Source organism: Centroberyx affinis, unplaced genomic scaffold (assembly GCF_046629955.1).
Source record: "Centroberyx affinis isolate AG114_WGS23_722 - 3 ecotype Tasmania unplaced genomic scaffold, CSIRO-AGI_Caff_v1 ptg000038l_1, whole genome shotgun sequence".
NCBI classification, from domain to species: domain Eukaryota; kingdom Metazoa; phylum Chordata; class Actinopteri; order Beryciformes; family Berycidae; genus Centroberyx; species Centroberyx affinis.
The window spans coordinates 100,091-120,258 of NW_027278751.1; the positions used below are offsets into that span (position 1 = coordinate 100,091).

The window sequence follows — 20,168 nt, forward strand, 5'->3', positions numbered from 1 at the left end:
CTCTTAACCTGCCTGGGAATGTTTACCTACAGCAGGCAAGTTAGCTACCAGGTTAGTGTCTGACCACTGGAGGCTGGTGGATTTGGCTCGTTAAAATCTGGTAAAAGGGTATGCCACAAAATGTAAGACTAATAAGTTTATTTCTCTCAAGACTAACTACACATCCTACATTGTAAGGGAAGAAGTCCTATATAGAGCAGCTTCCTATGTGCCATCTTATACTTTAGGCTGTATCTACTTTGAAATGAAAAGGTAGCCTATAGGCATAAGAAAAAAATACTATGTGTTTCAGAAGTAGGTAGCCTATACAATGTTTAATAATAATGAGAAATAATGCTGTATAGTTGTAGTCATTTTTCAGGATCCATTGCTTCAAGATTCATTCCCTCTGCTCAGCTGTCAAACAAGACATGACTTTCCTGGAAACAGTAAAAATCGGCTACTATCAAATAGTGAGTATTAATAATGTAGCCTATAAAATTTATCTACTTTTGAAACGGGCTGTAGGCTGTATTTCTCACTTCAGAATATGTTGAGAGATGTTTCAAAACAGGTTATAAAAAGCTGGACAAAAATATAGGCTACAGTAGCCTAGTTGTACATGTGAACGACATGCATTTGAAAAATATTTTGAGTAGCAAAAAATGCACTTGCAGATACATGTTGTCAACAGCAGAGGAGGAGAAAATGTATTTCCAGGATCAAGAATGTTTTTGAATCAATGTCATCTACTACAAATATGCCTTTATTTATATTTTCCATTTCCTGTATAGCTTGAAACTTATCTCCAGGGATATTCCTAAGTATGTGTCTGGCATGATGGTATCAGCCTCAGTGGGTCCGGGTTCACCCTGGAAGGTGATTTCCATTTTTGCGAAACACGAAGCACTTGGGAAACACGTCAGAAGCTCACCTGAAAGGTTGAAAACGCCCGCCCACCCAAGGAACCGACCAATCAGCAGAGAGGATGCTGAGGGCGCCCTGTCGTCACCGCGGTGACAGACAGGTGATGTACAGGTACTGTCCCCCTGCCCTGTCAGATCAGAGGGAGTCCGGTCAAGCAGAGCCTGCAGCCTGGGTTGACGGGACATTCTGCCGCACAGGCTGGTTGAACTATCGGATATAATTAATTTACATTTTGACGGTTTCATCTCGTGATCAGATAATTCCTGTCCCCAGCTGACACTCACCAGGATGGCTAAGCGACCGGGGCGACAGAGGATACAACTCCCACACTGCTATTATGAAGGATACCTGGAGAAGAGGTCGTTCAGAGATAAGGTAACCCACTGGAAATGAGGAAGTGGTTGCTGTTTTTTTTTATAATATGCTACATTTTATTAAGGAAAACTGAGGTATATACAAATAGTATACAACAATAGTATACAGTATGCTCATAACAGACAAAAAATAACATGAAAGTAAAGCCAGGGGGTGTAGTGATTGTTTTTGCTGAAGACAGTCAGGTGATCCTTGACTGATCTTAACTGCAGCAGGTGAAGTTGAAAAAAGTTCCCTCCTTTCACTTTTCCATTGTAGGCTCATGTGTTCTGTATCTCAAGTGAAGTTATTCTTGTATCTAGAGCAATAGATAAATGTATCATAGGAGTTTGTAAAAATAAATAAATAAATAAATAAAAAAAAGAATGGCCAGGCCAATTTTAGGAATAGAATCCACTTCACAGTCCAAGTGCCTATAAAGTCTAATAAGTTTTAATTGTCATGCCTGAAAGTGTGTAAACGCACTTGTCAGAAAACATCAGACCTGGCCCAACATGGGAGCACTGACAGCAAAATGAAAGACAGAAATTCCCTTGTTTACAAGTGCAGTTCAATCTTTTGTTACAAATGTTGGCATTCAAAACATATTTGAAAAAATAAATGACACTGTGTGGTGTGCAGTAGAGCAGCACACCACACAGTGTGTTTATTTTCTGTCTCACAAAGGGCATCAACGTCATTCAGTAAGGGTGACTGGAGGTGTTTTAAGGAAAAGCTTCATTTTGTTGGTAATTTATGTACACTGGCCCTCGCTTATCAATGCGTGATTGCAGAGTGATGAAATGCTTATTGCTTTGATAAACATTGTGCAGTGGTGCAGCCACAGACCTGAGCTGGCTGGTTTAATGCTTAACTCCAGATAGCACAAGCATGTAGAGTGTCACTCTTGACTTAAGTGTTGTTTTCCATGGGCGGAGTAGCCCGACCTGATGAATAGTTTCTGGTAAGTATGAGGCTGTTGTATGGACTTTGATTTTCCAGTACAGCGTCACTTTTCTCGCTCTAACTGGTCTGACTGCTTTTCTGCTCAAGGTGCCATAAAGAGGCAAGGCAGTCCCATACAGACTGAACAGTATTGTATGAGCTACACAAGTGTTGATCTATTTCAGTTCTTTATATTCAATTTCCATTATAGGCTCTAAACACACAGCGGTGGCAGTGGCTTTGGCCTGATAGTGATACTGGCCTTGAACAGACAATGGCGACACTCTCATACATGCAACTCACACTCCTAACACACAAACTAAGCTGCAGACACCAGAAAGTTGATAAAATGACTTTGGGAAATGCTGGTACCACATATAACATACAGTATATCTGATTCTCTTCAGGTTAAAATCTATACCACCAATTCAGCCACTAAGGTCACTGCCTCTAACACCACATTGTTGTTTTCTAATGTGACTCATCAAGTCTAATCCTTGAGTTACAGGACTTATCTGCATTGTTCCACAAACACTTTATTTCCTTGATGGGTATCATGCATTTTTTTTGTCTCTCTTTATCATTGGGTTTACTGCAAATTAAAATTAATGACATGCTATTTCTCTCCCTATCTGTGTTCCTTCCTTATGTTTTCCTGTCTGTGTCTGGTGGGCTATTTGTCTTTCTGTGTGTGTGTGTGTGTGTGTGTGTGTGTGTGTGTGTGTGTGTGTGTGTTTGTGCAGACATCTCGGAATCTGTGGACCTGCCTGTGTGGAAACACACTTTTCTTCTTCAACAACAACAAAGACACTAATGTAAGTTACCCAGTAGAGGATTGAGTTGAGAAAAGGGAATGGGTTTGGAGTGTTGTTTTAAAGCTGTTCTAGATGAAGCCAGCCATTTGGTTATTTTACGTCTTGTGTGTGTGTGTGTGTGTGTGTGTGTGTGTGTGTGTGTGTGTGTGTGTGTGTGTGTGTGTGTGTGTGCGTCGTGTGCGTGTGTGTGTTTGTGTTTCACCAGTACGTAGAGAAGCTGGACCTCAGTGGCTTCATCTCAATAACAGACGACTACAGCCGGGACCGCAAGTTAGATGCAGCCAGACTCAACCTGCGGCTGAAGGATGGAGATATCAAAATCACTGTAAGGGGAACTACGGCTAATATGTAAATCAGTTCTGTCCTCAGTTGAGAAAAATCCACCTATTTTGACAGAGAATTAATAGTTTTCCTCTCCTCTGTCCTTTCCGCAGGCGCCTAGCCTCGAGGCTCGGGAACTTTGGAAGGCGTATATCCATTCTGTGCTCAAGGTCTGTGGCACATTGATGTTTATTATCTCTAACTTTATTGAACATAAAACATTTCAGCTCTGGTTTCCTGCCTTTGTTATCAGCACAGAACAATAAAATAGTGTTTAAAGTACGATATCTTAAAGGGACTTATCTCACACAGGAAGATTGTAACAGCTAGAGTTCATACTGGCATCCTGTTTTAGTTTAGTAATTTTAGTATCATAAATAACAGTATGATTATACTTGCAATTAATATAATATCATGTAACAATCTTCTTCCTCTTCTACTCTTATTAAAAAAAAACTGATTCTACAAATGCTACTTATTCCTATTAAAGGCTAAGCTGATGAAGACTGTGATATACAGTTAGTTTGACTACTGTTGACAAAATGCACTTACTGTAAGTCGCTTTGGACAAAAGCGTCTGCTAAATGACATAATGTAATTTAATACAATGTAATGTAATGCAATTATTAATTGTTCACCAGAGTTTGATGAGAAAATAACATCAGCCCAAATGTAGATAATTCCACTGAAAGATGAATTTAAAGCAAAACTCACTCAGTTGGCTGCGTGTCAGTTATTTTTGTCTGTGACTTGTGTCTGTTTGACCTCTGCCTGTGTGTCTCCCTGCAGCTGTCAGTCCCCTCCTCCCTCAACCTGCTGCCGGGCCAGATCAACATGCTGAAAGACGCGGTGGAGAAAGAAAAGGAAAGAATAAAGGCCCTCTCTCGTCCTGCTGCCCCACCTGCCAGCAGCTCCAGTCCCTACCTCAGCCTCCAAGCGGACATGCCAGCGTGAGTACTGCTTACTCATCCTGCCTTGGAGCTCAGACAAGATGTTTGTGGGTTTTAATTCATACTTTCTCGTCTTGTTGTGATACGCTTGCCGCTCAAAAGCCTCATCGCCGTCTCTGCTGACTTCCTGCAGGTGTTACCACCATGTGTCCCGTATGGAGGCGGTGCTGATGCTGGAGAGACAACCTGAGAGGGGAAACCTGCTGCTGAGGCCTGGCAGGGACGGAGACTCCTTCGCTGTCACCACCCGACAGGACCTTGACGGGTACACACACACACACACACACAGACTTAACACACATGCATACCCACATGAAAACACACGCACGCAGCGACCATACAGCCCCAAACACATTGACGTCATTTTTATCAGAGCAATGAACATTTACTGCAACTCATAGATAACATAGTGAAGTCAGAGGAAAGACAAACCCATGGCTCAATAGCATGCAATATTTCCTTAACTTTGACAATACCCAGTAGACGACACAACTACAGTATTAATCTACTTTTAGTGTGTTGACTTGTACAGTCATGTCATCTCTCTTTTCTCCATCAGCCCTCTAGTCAGACACTACCTTGTGACTCGTAAGCATGAAGGGGGCTTCACCATCGCAGTGGACAATCCAGTGAGTATTAAAGAGACAAGCTCAAGGCTTGGTCAATATGTTATGTGCCACAGGAAGACACTGATCTCTGGTCTCCTTGAGCCAATTAAAACTATCAATAACGTCCCAGCAACACTTTGCAGTTCTTGGGTAATGTTGTGATGACCCAGGCAAGAAGCACCTATCATAAGGCCGTGGGACCATTATGTGCATATTTTGGCTACTTCACACAGCACACTGTCAACCTATATTTAGCATAAGGCCATGCAAATTTAATTAGGTGTTTAATAGATTCCTGTTTCAAAAAAGTGAGCGACCGAAAGAAAAAAGGACTTGTCATCAATCTCTATGGCACATTTTAAAGCAGCATGCAGGTTTTCGCTCTTTGAATATTATCAGAATATGCAAATGGTGATGAAAACATAAATAAACACATGGAGGAGTCTTCCTTGTGACATTCTTTATTCTAACAACTTTTAGTCATGTAAAATATTGAATGTCTGCTTGTTTCAAACACATTGCATTTCAAGTGCTACAATAGGGAACAATGACAAAACAACGGAAACACTGTTAAGTTCATAAATCAGATCATGACAAATCAGACAACAAATATGGAAGACCTACAAAGATAATAATCCATGGACAGTTGCACTGACTGGATGAACTGGATGTTTATCACTGACAGACAGCGAATTGAAACACGTGCATTTGATCAGTCCAATCACAATCTTCATATTTTTGAGCTGCGTCCAATCAAAGAATGGAATGTTGTTCAGTGAGACTGTGCGAACACTGTCAGAAAGACAGTTGTTTTGTTTTTGTTTGTTTTTTCAAGATGGGACAAAAGGGCATCCGTTAAACACCTTCTAGAATTTGTACGGCCTAACCTTAACATTTAGATTAAAATAGCCAATGTAACGAACCACAGCTGAATACTTTACACAAGAAAGTAAGAAAGTATTCACATTATTTGTACTGCTGGATGAAGAGACTTTGCTGTCAAAACTTATGTTGGGGGGTCAAAAAGTCTACTGTCCCACATTATGAAACCTACTGTATGCGCCTGATTTGTGTAATGACCTCTGCCTGTATGAAGCTTGCATGACACCGACCACATGGCAGCAAAGAAAGCAAAGAAAACGACCAGTTACCCTGAATAGTTGACCTTCTTGTTGGGCCATAATCTCAAATCACATGGATCTCAAATTAACACAAATCACTGTGTGGTAAAGAAGACACTGATTAAACACAGGAGGGCAATAAACCATGACATACATGCCTTTCCTGACATAAATTCAATCACCATAGTCATATTTCTGCTATATATTGGTGTTGTGTGACGGTGGTGGATGAGGCTTTACTTCTGCTATAGCTGCCACTGCGTACATGAGTCAGTTCTGCTCTTTGTGATGAATTGCTGGCATAACCTGGTGTGTGTGTGTGTGTGTGTGTGTGTGTGTGTGTGTGTGTGTGTGTGTGCACTGGCAGGTGTGTTTGCACGTGCATGTGTGCGAGCCTATGCATAGTTGTACGTGATTTCCTAGCTGGCCCTATTGACACAGTAGTTCAGTAAACACATCTATTAAAAGGGTGACGAATTTTGGTAAGATCTTTAATATCTATATTGTGGCTATTATAGTTGAGTCAGTCTGAATCCTGTGTTGTTATAAACTGGGAGAGAGTCAAAACGCAGCCCATGGTATTCCGTCACATCTCTGTTGTTATTTCTTGGATTGTCCTGTAAAAGTGATGAAGTTGTTAAAAGCCGTTGTTGTGGATGCAGATCCCCTGCGCCACGCTGCATGATGTGATCGACGCCCTGGTGGAGAAAACTGGAGGAGTTCTGACGCCTTTCATCATGGAGCGGACGTACGACACCAACATCAGTACGAAATCATATCACTCTCTCTATCTCTGCCTCTCTCTTTATTCTTCTCTCTCTTTTTACCTTTCTTTTGCTCACTCGCTCACTCATTCTCTCACTTACTTCCTTCTTTAACCTTAGCTAACCTCTTACCCTGTGTAATTGTCTACCTTAGGTTATACTGTATATATAGTTGAAGTCTATTATTTTTGTCACTAATACATTCAATTCAAATCCTTGTTCTCTCTACAGCATTTATTGAGTCCGATAAAGAAAATGGAGAGAAGAGTGTTCAGTGTGCCTCGTCAAACCCTCTCCCTGTGCTTCCCAAACCAGGTAGCTTGTCCATATGACACACACACACACACACACACACACATGCACACACACACACACACACACACACGCACCCACTAAAATATTTAGACTGTTTGCCAAACCTGTTTACTTTGGGATGGGGGTATGCCATTTGTGAACTTCAGTGAGAGCAGGAAGAAATTCCTCCTCTTGCACTTCTTTGCTTTGGACTTTTTAAAGTCGCAGTGAAAATTACTTTTTCACCTTGTTATGGCTAATTCTCCATTCCATAATGTACAGCTTAACAACACAAAATTAACCAAAGTGTTTAATTAATCAAATTAATCAAAGTAATCAAATAATTAATCAAAGTGTGTTATCAAAATCCTATTTACTTTTACCTGGAAAATGGCAAATCTTTAGCGGTGACTTCACTGTGTGCCAGTAGGTGTACATAACATTTCCAATGTATAATACCATCACATTTTTCTGTTTCCTTACACAAGACTCCAGCAGCTGGAGTTTATTCATTTTGAAGAATCTGGAATTTGTGACAGCTCAATAATATACGGAAAACACAGAATCTCTTTTTCTCAGTTTTTCTCTACATTTATTTTATTTTATTATTTTGTCATATTCCAAACTGCTCACTTTTGAACCATCCCTTCTTGCGTTATGTCTCACCCCAACATCCTGTTTTAATATGTCAAAATTTGGATGTTTTAACTCCAGCATTTTAGCAACAATGCTTCCTTTTTAGATCCTTGTTCAATGTTAAAAATCTTTATTTTAATCTTCATTTATCCAGGGAGGTTTTTACTGAGAATGCATTCTCCTTTTCAACACCTACTGCTTCTCAATCATTCAGTTACATACAGTTACACTTGGGATCTTGTATCTCCCACATAATAATAATAATCAAACGATATGTCTCACAGAGCCTGTACCAGTCCGTGTACCGGAGTCGGACACAGGAGAGTGTCTGTACCTGAACGACATGCGTGAGTAACCGCTCTGCGCCCATCAATCCATCCATCAGCATTCCTGCCATTCACACTTATTATCCGTGTTCAAACATAAGCAACAGGTGTGACTTCATTTTTTCCGTGGCTGCTGCTTACCATTGTGTTTGCCCCAACAGCGGAGGAGAAAGAAATAGAAGCAGAAGAAGCAGTGCGTCCGTCCCCGCGCCCTCGTCTGCCAAGTGAGTTGAGTCCCTCTCTCTTCATGCCGCTCTTTTATTTTTATCTCAGGTATTTATTCTCAGGTATTAAGAACATTCTCTTTGCCTGATGTATCTGATCTATCTATCTATCTATCTATCTATTTATCTATCTATCTATCTTCTCATTCATCGTGTTTTTCTGTGTCTTACAGGACCCGAGAAGAAACCTTCAAGGCAGGCAATGATGCCTCCTGTTCCTGCTCCTCGCCCCTCCGTTCTCTCTTCCTCCCTCCCCTCCTCCACCTCCTCCGCTCTCCCTCCCTCCTCCACTGACAACCCGGACGGGAGGATGAGACGCCTCACTTTGTCTTCAGGCTCAGCCGACCCTCTGGTGCAGAGTAAGTTACTTCTTCACTGCTTCATTGGGCCATGCTAAAAGGCTTCACCCACTTCAGAGCACCTCTGTGCCTCGGACAGAAATGTGTACACATATAATACAACATGTGGCGTCTCTAGTCATCTTTTTTGTTAGCTATCCTCTGTTTTATTCATTTGCCATTGCACTAAAGCAGTGGTTCCCAACCAGATAATTTTTTCGGGAGGGGGCGCGAGATGATTTATGTGATAGGAAAAAAACATATTTCTACTATACGAATGTATTATTATGTGTAATTTTACTGTGTTGTTACTGACTGTTGTGACAAATCATGCGCAGCACTGATTTAAGGTTTTGTAGGTTTCTCTACATCCTTGTGTTGTATACAAGTGGTTCTCAACCTGGGGGTGGTAATTTTGGGGTGGTGTGAGATGATTTATGGCATAGGAGAAAACATATTTCTACTGTACAAATGCTATCTATTTTTTCAGATTTTTCTCAAATTTTTGCTTTGTTCTTGTGAAATACTGAATAGTTTTCAGCCTCTCGGCCTCCTCTGATAATCAAATGAAATGACCTGAAAAGGGAAAGTCATTCTTTGGTTCAACTGTTCACCACTCTGCATATGCAGCCTGTGATTTGGATCATGAGTCGGCATTGCTTTGTTTTAAGGAGTAACAAGCCAAAAAGTTTGAGAATCACTGATCTATCTATCTGTTTGGCATTTCTCTAAAGGATATGGTCTGTCAAAGCTCGTGGTTTGATCCAGTCTTTTCTCGCCCTCAGATATAACAGAGGAGCTGAAACTGAAGTTCGAAAAGAGGCAAGCGTGTCAAGAGTGACCTCTCCTGGCGGGAACATCATCTGTGAAGCTCGGCCACAGCGACGGGCTCAGGACAGCACAGGACCGCTCCCAGAAGCCCCGGTCTCTCCCTGGGGGACGAACCAGCACAGAATCACAATGCTGTCATGTTGTTAATTCTTGTCTCTGTCAGGTCCAGACTTGGCGAGGGGGAATCTCCTGATCCCTCTAGATGAATCAGAGGGAGGACTCGCTCTGTTTCCACTCACTGCCGCTTTCCGCCTCCTCTGCATGGAGGCTGCGTCGGCTGCCGGTCGTCAGCCGGCTGTCAGCAGCAAAGCCTCTCAGAAGATAAACACGTTATTGATTTCTCTCAGCCCTGGAAACTCACTAGCGAATTAACTGACTGTAAATAGGGGTGTACATGTCACATTATCCTCACCATGTTTCTCCTGTACATTTTGCACTTTTACCTTGAAGACAGCTTGATTTTTTTGTTATCAGATTTTCTATACCTCTCAGTGTTGTTCTCTTCTATTGTTTGTAGTGTCATCAGCTGTTGTGTACATAATGTGTTACTGTCTCTCTTTTTACTGCAGTGTACCATGAAGGAAAGAAAATGAATCACAGGGTTTAGAGTTGGCCTTTAGGTTCTTCTTTTCTTGTTTGCTTAATAATGTAAAAACAGAAATAGAAGAAATCAAGGAATGTTGTCAGAAATCAGTCATCCTAACAGTCTGTTTTGTTATTCTGTGCCAGCTGCTCTGCCTTTCATGTTACAACGCCCTTGTTTTTTATACTCTACAAATGACATACCAATTTCCTCTCACTCTATCTCACTCACTCATGGGACCAGAAATCCATGCACAAAGTGCTCTTACTCCTTTATTACCTCAATGACTGATACATTATAGTGGAAAAATTAAACTAACTATTTACAATACATTGTGTAATTACTTTAGCATGTGAAATAAAGGTAAAATAACTCTCAACTGGAAGCTTCTTTAAAGCATTGCAGGCTATAGGTATTTAGGGGGGATGCATACAGAAAGAGCAACATGACAGATCAAGACTGTACCATACAGAGATCAGGCGGGGCACAAGTAGGGAGTTTATAACATCGGTAAACACTTTCCAGAGAATCACTTCTCACCCAGGTAGACCCCAAACCCGGTTAACAACTCTCAAAATACAGCTTGTGGGCTGAAGCTACTGGCTAGCTATTTTGTTATATTAGGACTACAGACAGCATCAGGCTAGTCCACTGTTCATAATGGCTTCTCTCTTCAGGAAATAAAACGCTGACGTTAGGTGGACACACACACACATACATACATACAGGCAATAGAGTACAGTCGGATCTAGGGTGAATAGAATGTGTACAGTACAGACAGTCGTTTCCAAAGCCTTGAATACATGTCCAAACACTCTGTGACTCCTAATACAAGCAGCTCTGTTGATGAAAACCAACAGTCAACACCAACTCTGATTTAAAAAACTAACAGAGCCTCAGTTGGAGGATGTGGAGCCAAGTTTGCTGCACGCAGTAGTATGGGACCTGACTACAAAGTGAACTGCAGCGCATACTGTTATTCTACATGGATCCTTGGCAAGTAAAGCAATACCACTCCTCCAATATGTGTTACAGTTCATCTCTTAACTTCTAACTTCATGATCCACTAGTTGCTGGCAAAGTAGAGTTTCATATATTCCTGATTCAGCAATGAACTACATTTTATACAGTAGCATCATCTACAAGCAGGTTGTTATTTGGGTTACATAGGTTTGAGTGGGTTGACTTTGTACTATATAAAAAAGTTAGAGGCAGAAGATTCAGTATGTGATGATTATTTCTACTGAGCTACATTACAACCGAGTTCTATGGACACTGACACAATACATTGTTTTAAGTTGAAATGGGGAGACCATCTCTTGCACTGAAATATGAGCATGTTGCTATGGATCATCCGATTTGGCCTTGCAGTTTGGATATGAGATTAGGAAGGCACAGGGAGAGAGCAGAGTTAGACGAGGCAGGGCGTGACCCTACACCTGCAGCTGGCTGCATGACGGTATGGTAACAGTTTTGGTGATGGAATGGGAGGGCAGCGGCCAGCGCTAAATCATTGCTCTAGTAGCAGTGGGACAGAGCTAACCGAATGTGTAGAGAGCAGAAAACAAGTAAGACTACACTTAATGTGTCCCAAGCATCACAACAGCCAAGAGTCATAAAACTGAAGAATTCTGTCACTGAGGGGTCAGATGACTCACTCATTCCCCAAACCGTTTTTCCCGTCATGCAACACAGACATTGCATTTGGTACAGCCTAAGCCATCATATTCCAGTGATTTAACTCTTCCATGATATGGCTTTGGCCGCAGCCAGGGCAGAGAGGTAATGTTCTGCAGCAGGTGACTGTGGCTGGGCAGAGCTGGGCAGGCGTCCAGCTGGCTGGGTGGATGGGACTAAGTGAGGCTGGCGTTGGAGCTGCTGGTGCCACTGTTCTTCCTCTGGCCGCTGTTTACCACGCTGGGAACCTGCAGGCCCGTCTGAACAGAGAAACTACCGTTCCACACCTGCAGGGGGCAGCAGATTGTCGGTAAATATAACATAACGGGGCATTCCTTTAGATAAGCGATAGAATTTATTTGAAAACGTTTAGAATAATCTCTCACCATGAAGGCTGGTATGATTGGCTGCTGGAACTTGGCTCTGAAGGTGTGCATCAGCAGCTTGGTTTTGGCGTTGTAGAAGGACAGTGTGCCTGGAGGGAAATAAGGAGGTGAATCATACATATTTACTGTATATTTTGAGAAAAACAAAAACCTTCAAAAGTAGGCTGGACCACATCATTACTGCTCCACAAAGACTTATTAAAGACAGACAAACAACATTTTGACCTTAACTGACACCTGACAAAAACCTACTCAAGTTGAAACATTGCTTGATCATCTGTAATACATTTTTGTCAAGTAATACTGTTCACAGGAACACTTTTGAATATCTGCAGTTTTGTCTTTGCCCAGAAAAAGTGCCCAGAAAATTGGATGTGTGTGCAACTTTTGAGAAATACTGATGATTTCAGCCCCAATTCAAACATTACAGAGCTTTTCAATGGACCAAAACTGCTGATCTGTGATCATTCAAGCACTGACTCTATCCATCTTACCCTCCTCATAGTTGCAGTAGACTCCTATACGGTCGGGGATTGGGCAGTCCAGGGTTCGAGCCTTGTTGTTGTGCTTGGCTGTGAGGCTCTGCTGTAGCCAGTTGTTCAGATGGATGCACCAGGAAGCGCTGCTTTTCCCCAGTTGGTCAAACCGACCCAGGCTGCGCAGGGCAACGCCCACGGCGAAGGCCTTGCTCTCCTTGTCAAACCGCACCTCCCAGTACTGCTGGCCGGCATCGATCATGGTGTCAGCTGGGGTTTCACAAGGGAGACACATTTTCCTCAAATACGCATGTACATGTCTGGAGTTACAATATTGCACCGTTTTTTGAAATGTTTGAGATACATGTCAGTGTGCAGATTGGAGTTTTAGCTACATAAACATTTATTTGAGGCAGTGCTGTTCTGGAGGCAGAAATACAGAGTTGAAGTGTAAGTTAACCAAGACCGCCCCACTGGCACTAGGCGGCTAGCACAATTTTCCATAGATATGGCGGGAACATGTCTTACATCAACTAAACACAGCAATAGATTGTGTTGAAAATTGTCTTATGCACCTACAGCTACATAAGCAATTACAAGACGCACACATTTTTGTAGGGAAAAGGCTTAGGTACAAGATTGTGTACTACTAAGTGCTGTCACGGTACTACATGTCCCTCGTTTCACCATAAGCAGCGTACCAAAATTATTGCACCTTTGTTCTAGTGGGTGACAATGTACACTAGATAAAAAGACCATGACTATCACTAGCTATAAAAGTTCCATGGTGCAACGTTAGCTGGTAGGTTAACTAGCAAGCTGAGTGATGTCTTGTTTTGCTTTATCGCCAAAGGATTTCAAATGAGCGATTGTCATTGACATGTTAGATTTGCATGGAAAATTCTCTGCTACATATTTGGGACATTTTAAACTAGGATGTTATGCCTTGTTCTTATCGAAAGGCTGCTGGGTAGTCTAGTGTGGTAAATGTAAATACATTTATTCATAAGTTCTATCGACTGAATTCCACTGAAATCAGGCTGAGGAACAAATATCACTTTGGTCATATTTCAGAATGGGAACCGCATGGTTTATTAGTTGGTTTATCATGTAATCTGCAATGTATTGGAATAGACAGGAGTGAACCAAAGCTGGGTGGGAATGACGTCAACTCCGGCTTCCTATAATCTTATTGGTTGAATTATACATGAATAGGCGGGGCCAAAGACACCACAGTGTTAGCCATGGTATTCATGATCTTGGAAGATGAGCAGGCTAGCTAACTAGCTTACCTAGATAGCTACAGGCTAGCATGGCTAGTTTAAAGTTGGAAGGTCAGTTATGATAACTAGATAACTTAGTATTACTAGACTGGATTTTTTTCAGTTAGCAGCAAGAGTGCTGGGCTTTGTAATATTAGCTTCCTCCTCTCTTCCCCCTAAAGCTACTTTGCCACCAAAATAGTTTCTTTGGCTCCGCCTGTTGAGGTCTTTAACTCAACCAATCTCCAGAGCAGCTCTGTTTTCTTGAAATGTTTATATAACTAAAACTCCAATCTGCACTGTGTGTATTAAGGTAGACTGTTTTTTGTAACAGTGTGTATGCTCACCCAGCACTGTGTAGGACTCTGCTGTAAACCGGTCTCTGCCGACCCGGGCAGTCGGCGCTCTCTTAGGCGACATCAGGGCTGACCTGGTAACAGATGAGACAGATGGTAGACAATGTCTAACTCTACAAAGATCCATATTTCTAAGATTTAATCTGAGTTTGATGACAGTGAGTGCGTGACCACAGGCCTTATGAAGTGTTACAAAGACACCCCAGTTTACACTCATACAGACCTGGCCGGGGAGTGCAGAGGGGAGTTGGTTCTGTTCTTGTCCTTGCGGATGTCCTGTATCTTCCCTCCACTGCTGTCCCACTCCACACTCAGGTCCTCCACCTTCAGGTTCTGGTGGGATGAACCAGAGTCCAGTTTGAACAGGAAAGCTGCAGGCAGAAGAGGAGATAGGCTTTAGATTAACATACTGAAAACTGATAAATATATGGCTGTTAATGTGAAAACCACGTAACTCCAACGTTGGTCAGGTTAACTTGAATTTGAACGATTATATGCTCTTCTATGAGTTGAGAAAATTCTGTGACTCTTTAAATAGATCCTGAAAAATTTACATTTTGGAGATACAAGGTTTTCACCCGACAGCAACGTTCACAATTAAGTCACATACTTATGAACAAGGAACTCAAAAGACTTTCATGCATTGTTGTTCCTACTGTACTATTACAGCCTGATAATCCTGCTAGTAAACATCCTCAGTAATTATTTCCCCTATGAATGGTTCAGCTCAGTTCAGTTTTTCCACAGTATTCTCACCATGTGTTTCTAGTGTAACAGGCTCAGAAAACTCTCCTGCCACGGCCTTGTTACACGCCCTCACTCTGAACGTCGTGTACCGGGTGTCAAAGCGCAGGCCTGATAATAAAGACACAAAATACGACAGTTAATTCAGCTTCATCATAGTTTTGCATCAACTGCCAAATCTCCCCAATTGACAATTATCCTGCCTGTGAGTGTGTGCTCCATTTCTCGTATCCCCTCCACCACCATCCAGGGATAGTCCTCCCTGATGCGCGGCGGACCCTCGTGGTTTGTGCGTCGATGCTCCAGTATGTAGTGGTCTATCTTGCTGTCAGGCTCCGGTAAGGTCCAAACTACAGAGATTGTATTGTCACACACCTGGCACTCCGAAAGTTGGATCTCTGGAGTGGCTGGCACTGGAGGAAAGAGAGGAGAGATGGTTTCTCAGCTTCTGCCATAGCACTTCTGTCTGCTGCAAGCAGAGCCAAAATTAACTTTTTGGCTCAACTACCAAGGCCTGGTGAAGTAAAAAAACAAATTACCTGCCAAGAAATTTCTTTTAGCAGCCAAAATAATGAATATACAGTACATTTTTCATAGAAATGTCTCACCCTACCCATTTTCAATACTAGCTCCTTATTAAATCAGGTACTGAGTGAAATATTCAATCAAGAGATGGGAGCAGATTGTTTTAATTTAAAAGTTGCTCACTCACTCACACAAAGTTTATATTTCATCATGAAGCGATTCACCACATGGGAATAATGTTAAGTTTCCGCTAACATTTGCTAGTTAGGAGTTTGGTGTTTCAGTGAAACACGTAGCCAATCAGCAGCCTGTTTGATACAGAGCCATGGTTTTGCTCTGATTTGATTCACTGACAATCAGGGTGTTTAACCCTAACCCAAAGTTTGAAAACGGGCAATGGCTGTACATAACCAAGGCATTCAAATGTTATTGCCTCAAAACATTACCGGCCAGTGTGGCGGGTGACATTTACCAATTTATCCACCAAAGACAATATTTACTGGCATTTGGCGAGTGTTCATTTTGGACGCTGGTTGCAAGTACTGCAACACAGTCACAGACTGCAACTCTCCCTTTCTAGCTCTGTTTCTTTATTTCTGCATTGAACCAGACCTGGGAGAAACCTGATGCCCTGCAGCATCTCTCTCTCCTGGCTGAAATCCACCATCAAGTGACTCATGTTGTCACTGGCTTTGGCCTTCAGGGAGAGGCGGAAGGCTGGAGCCATTGTCACGCTGCAAACAAAAGAGACACACAAAAACACAAACACACAGGGTGGAAACGAGCATGATCCATTATTCAACTGAATCAGAGGCAGAACTGTGAAGGCAGCAGTTGGTAATTCTAATACTGTTCACTAGCTACAGGCCACTAGAGTCCACTAAGTACACTCATGTTACTACCACTCAACACGCCACCCTGATCAACACGTAAAAGCTGAGCTAGAGAGGGAACGGCATTCAAACAGGGAAGGGTTGACACAGGATGGTACAGACTTGAGAAGACAGTGGGAAACACAAAGACAAAAGGCTCGAGTGGAAAACTTTCCATTGTGCTTTTTGTTTAAGAAACGGGTGCGGTGACTACTTGTTTGAAAGCATGCACGCTACATTACGAGATGGCTCACTGGTTAAAAGGATGCTACGAGAAAAAAAAAAAGAGAGAAGCAATGGATAGCTGAGTACTATACCTATCCTTAATGTCTTTGGCCGCCTGGAGAGGAGAAGCAGAGGGGGAAAGAAAAAAGGAGAAAGGAAGAGAGAAGAGATACGGAGCGAAGAGAAAACTGAGTTGTGGCTCCATCATGTTGTAATTAAACACTTACAACGCAAAGCCGCTGGTGTTTGTGTTAAAATAATTGTGCTGGTAGTAAGACACCACAAGGAGGAACAATTAAAATCATATACAGTACTGTGCAAAAGTCTTAGGCATATGTCAAAGATATCCATAAAGCGAAGATGCTTTCAAAACTAATGAAATAAAAAGTTTCTGAATATAAAAACTACTGACACACTAATGCAGAAAACAAATAAACATCTAAGACTTCTAAGAAATATATATAAAAAATCTAGGGTGCCTAAGACTTTTGCACAGTATTGTATATGGACACTGGAATCCACCTTCGTTCATCAAAACTGCGGTTACAAAACAGTGAGCAGGGGGAACGCTGCATCAGCGTTATGAGTCGGCCGGTTACCTGTGTGAAACCGTCCGTCTCGGAGGAGCAGAGCGTCTGGTTGGCGAGCTCCATCAGCTCCTCTGAGCTCTCCAGGGCTTTGGAGCAGGCGCTCAGCTGACTCTGAGGAAAATACCAGGATGAGTAAGAGTCAAAAAGATTCAATCTGGAACGTCTTACGTATTCGTCTGTAACATAATGGGACTATTGTGTTCTCTGTGGCGGCTGTGGAGCTTGCTGCATCATTTGACAGTCATGGCTTGGTCCTGAGGCTTCGATGCATGTACCAAAGAGCAAGACAGTCATAAACAAAGATAGGTGGAATAGAATACCTTGAGAATAAAATAGAGGTCACTGGTATTTGACCTGAACGGTACTAAAATAATACTGTATTTCAGTACAGTTGATTGGGAACTGATTGCTGTAAAAACCAAACAAGTAACACAAATCACCTTGAAATCAACTATTTGGTGACATAACTTTAAAAGCAATGACAACACAACTGAAAACAACACTCAATTCTGAGTTGCAAGCCTATTTGATGCCATGAATATATTAAGAGTTAATTTCCAAACACTACATATCCATTTTGAGAAGGAAAAAAGTAATTACATGATGTTCATAATGGAGATCTCTGAAATGCAGAGGACCTAGTCTGTAAAAACTGATCATTTTGTCAGCCATCAATGAGTGAATACTTTCTTCCTCCAGTGGTGGATATCACATTTTTTAACCAATCTCTTCACTTATATAATTGCCATATTGGCAAAATACCAAGTACACATAAACACAGTGGGCATGACGAGTAATGCGTCTTGCAGAAATATGAAGCATGACATTTTGTGGTGATTGCAACAAAAATGCATCATTCATTCAGCGATAAAGATACTGTAAGTTACGATATGACGCAATGACATTTTGACCTGAAACACCCCCACATCCCATAATATATACTGATAACATGTCAGTGCCACTCCAACTTGCCTATCGAATTAAAATATCCACCACAGCTGGAATAGTTGAGGTTTAAAGGTCAGAAATTAGAGAAAATATGATGAAACGTGACAAAAATCTTGACTGGATGAATGTAAAAATCCTATCTTTAACGATTACAGTTGTTCAAGCTAAGATATATTTGCTGTCATTTTGCAGGTTAAAAGAAACGCTGCAGCAACAGCAGCTACCTGCAGCTCATATGTGCGGCTGGCCCTCTCCTGTTTGATGCGTGTCATCATGCTTTCCTTCAGCTCATCCAGCACAGAGTGGAGGGAACTGAACTCGGACTCCAGGTCCTCCTGGACTCGGCTGGAGTTCACCTGGCGTCAAACACAAAACTGAGTTAACACAGTAAACACCCCCAACACAGTTAGATGAATACATCCACAGAGGGGGAAATAAAGCTCATCTCATTTGCTGACTGGAATAAACCTAACAAGATTAAATTTCAGCCACGTATGCACATGTACCTCCAAGTTGTCGAGGCTCTGTTTGAGACTGCATATGAAGTTTGTGATCTCGTCATTCTTCAAGGCCAGCGTGTTGGTGATTTTACGCAGAGATTCCTGGAACACACACACACACACACACACACACACACCATCTTACTTCTTTTATCCTGCTTTTGCTACACCTGAGTAGATTAAGACAACACCTGACACTTCTATACAGAATAAGCAAAGAGTAAACAGTATAATATTCTACATCAGTGACCTCAAACCAGGTCAGGGTATGCCGGATTTCATTCAAACCAAAGACCACATCAGATGATTTCATTGATTAACACACATTCAACCAGAGAGGAGGGACTAATCAGTGGAATCAGCTGGTGTTGTGTTTGGTTGCAGACTCTCAGCCCTCCGTGGCACATGGTTGAACATTTGTCTTTAGACTGGATGGTGGTCTGCGAGGAAGCAAACTGATCTACTGCACCTCTGAGTTGGTTCAACCGGCCCTCCCAGTGCAGGGAGGGAGGACACTTCATGGGCGGAAGGATGCGCATGTATAATTTAATAATGCGGCTCCACCACCATGGAGACCCGTCCACAAAGACCATGACACACCAAGTCGCTTATTACACGAATCAAACCTCGGATACGACGCCAGTCCCGACATGTTTTGGCCTGACTATCCCACAGTGGAAGCCCACTAGTTCATACAGAGGGGTTGTAATGCTCCTTGAAGCGAGAGAAGCTGCGCCAAGGCCCCCGTCGGTGATAACCGGTCCATCCCCGATCCCGATAACCAAGTCTGCCTCATCGAAAGCCTGCATTAGATAGACTGACTATCCCTTTAAAATAAAACCCTACAGTAGAGACCAGTTAGCTCGTTTCGATACGGACCAATCTTAATTGGGATCAGTCGAGGCCGGGCGCAGTTTTTATCGCTGTTGTAACCTGGACAACCGTCAAAATGGCAGGTTCCTTACACTCGAAGACGAGGACTTTTCAAGACTTCGCGCCATTATTTAATTCATTACCTCACCGCTAACCGGACAAACGACTTTGATATGAAACGACTTTGAAAGGCAAGTGTCCACGGCATCCACAAAGTCCCGTACTATTCCGCTACTACTCCCCTCCTTTCTTTGTACAGCTACGCCCCGAGACGGCGGTCCCCATCAGAGACACCTGTTCCCCCGGCCCGGGCTCACCTTCTGGTCTCCCATCCCGCCGCTCCGAAGCTCCAGCGCCGCACAAACTGGAAACACAGTCGCTATTTTCCTCCGTCGCCCGGTTTTGGCTTATTTGCACCACTGAGCTGGTACTGATGCTGCTGGAGTGCAATGCATCTTCGTACACCAACGCCTTGGGCCGTAGTGCGCTGTACGCATGCGGCAGAGGAGGATTCTGGGTGTTGATGTTTCTGTGTGTGTAATGGTGCCTTCAGGTGCTGTCGGAAGTATTGCAATTACGTGTTAGAGCATTTGAACGACCCATCAAAGTGGTAATTAGCCTACACTGGGAAAGTAGATATTTTCTTTTGTTTTGTAAATGTAGTTTATTACATTACCCTGAACAGTAATATAAAATAGAAGGCCTTTGAGTACAAAAA

At 42.4% G+C, this 20,168-nt stretch overlaps 2 protein-coding genes across 2 annotated transcripts; one reads left to right on the forward strand and one right to left on the reverse strand.

Moving 5' to 3' along the window:
* Positions 1-1,058: 1,058 nt before the first annotated feature.
* Positions 1,059-10,398, forward strand: LOC139642164 (signal-transducing adaptor protein 1-like). The gene is made up of 13 exons (XM_071516925.1): positions 1,059-1,281; positions 2,949-3,020; positions 3,226-3,345; positions 3,455-3,511; positions 4,131-4,291; positions 4,425-4,556; positions 4,851-4,920; positions 6,683-6,785; positions 7,016-7,099; positions 7,999-8,061; positions 8,202-8,264; positions 8,438-8,623; positions 9,388-10,398. The coding sequence occupies exons 1-13, from the start codon at positions 1,195-1,197 to the stop codon at positions 9,441-9,443; spliced, it is 1,254 nt and encodes a 417-aa protein (XP_071373026.1). The 5' UTR covers positions 1,059-1,194; the 3' UTR covers positions 9,444-10,398.
* A 929-nt stretch (positions 10,399-11,327) lies between these two features.
* On the reverse strand, positions 11,328-19,885 carry fsd1 (fibronectin type III and SPRY domain containing 1). Its single transcript, XM_071516910.1, has 13 exons — positions 19,768-19,885; positions 18,584-18,679; positions 18,302-18,433; positions 17,139-17,240; positions 16,632-16,654; positions 16,055-16,176; positions 15,121-15,330; positions 14,930-15,028; positions 14,397-14,544; positions 14,165-14,247; positions 12,574-12,825; positions 12,080-12,168; positions 11,328-11,980 (listed from the first exon to the last, which is right to left on the reverse strand). Exons 1-13 carry the CDS (start codon positions 19,780-19,782, stop codon positions 11,870-11,872), a joined length of 1,482 nt encoding a protein of 493 aa, XP_071373011.1. The 5' UTR covers positions 19,783-19,885; the 3' UTR covers positions 11,328-11,869.
* Positions 19,886-20,168: the final 283 nt, after the last annotated feature.

What these genes read in the sequence shown, in the direction of transcription:
- LOC139642164 (XM_071516925.1), top strand. Translation starts at nt 1,195, where the DNA reads ATGGCTAAGCGACCGGGGCGACAGAGGATACAACTCCCACACTGCTAT. An exon ending in ATGGAGATATCAAAATCACT is followed by an intron (nt 3,346 to 3,454) that starts GTAAGGGGAACT and finishes TCCTTTCCGCAG; the next exon opens with GCGCCTAGCCTCGAGGCTCG. An exon ending in GACGTACGACACCAACATCA is followed by an intron (nt 6,786 to 7,015) that starts GTACGAAATCAT and finishes TTCTCTCTACAG; the next exon opens with CATTTATTGAGTCCGATAAA.
- fsd1 (XM_071516910.1), bottom strand. An exon ending in AGACGGACGGTTTCACACAG is followed by an intron (nt 16,655 to 17,138) that starts GTAACCGGCCGA and finishes TCTCCTCTCCAG; the next exon opens with GCGGCCAAAGACATTAAGGA. An exon ending in CAATCATACCAGCCTTCATG is followed by an intron (nt 11,981 to 12,079) that starts GTGAGAGATTAT and finishes TGCCCCCTGCAG; the next exon opens with GTGTGGAACGGTAGTTTCTC.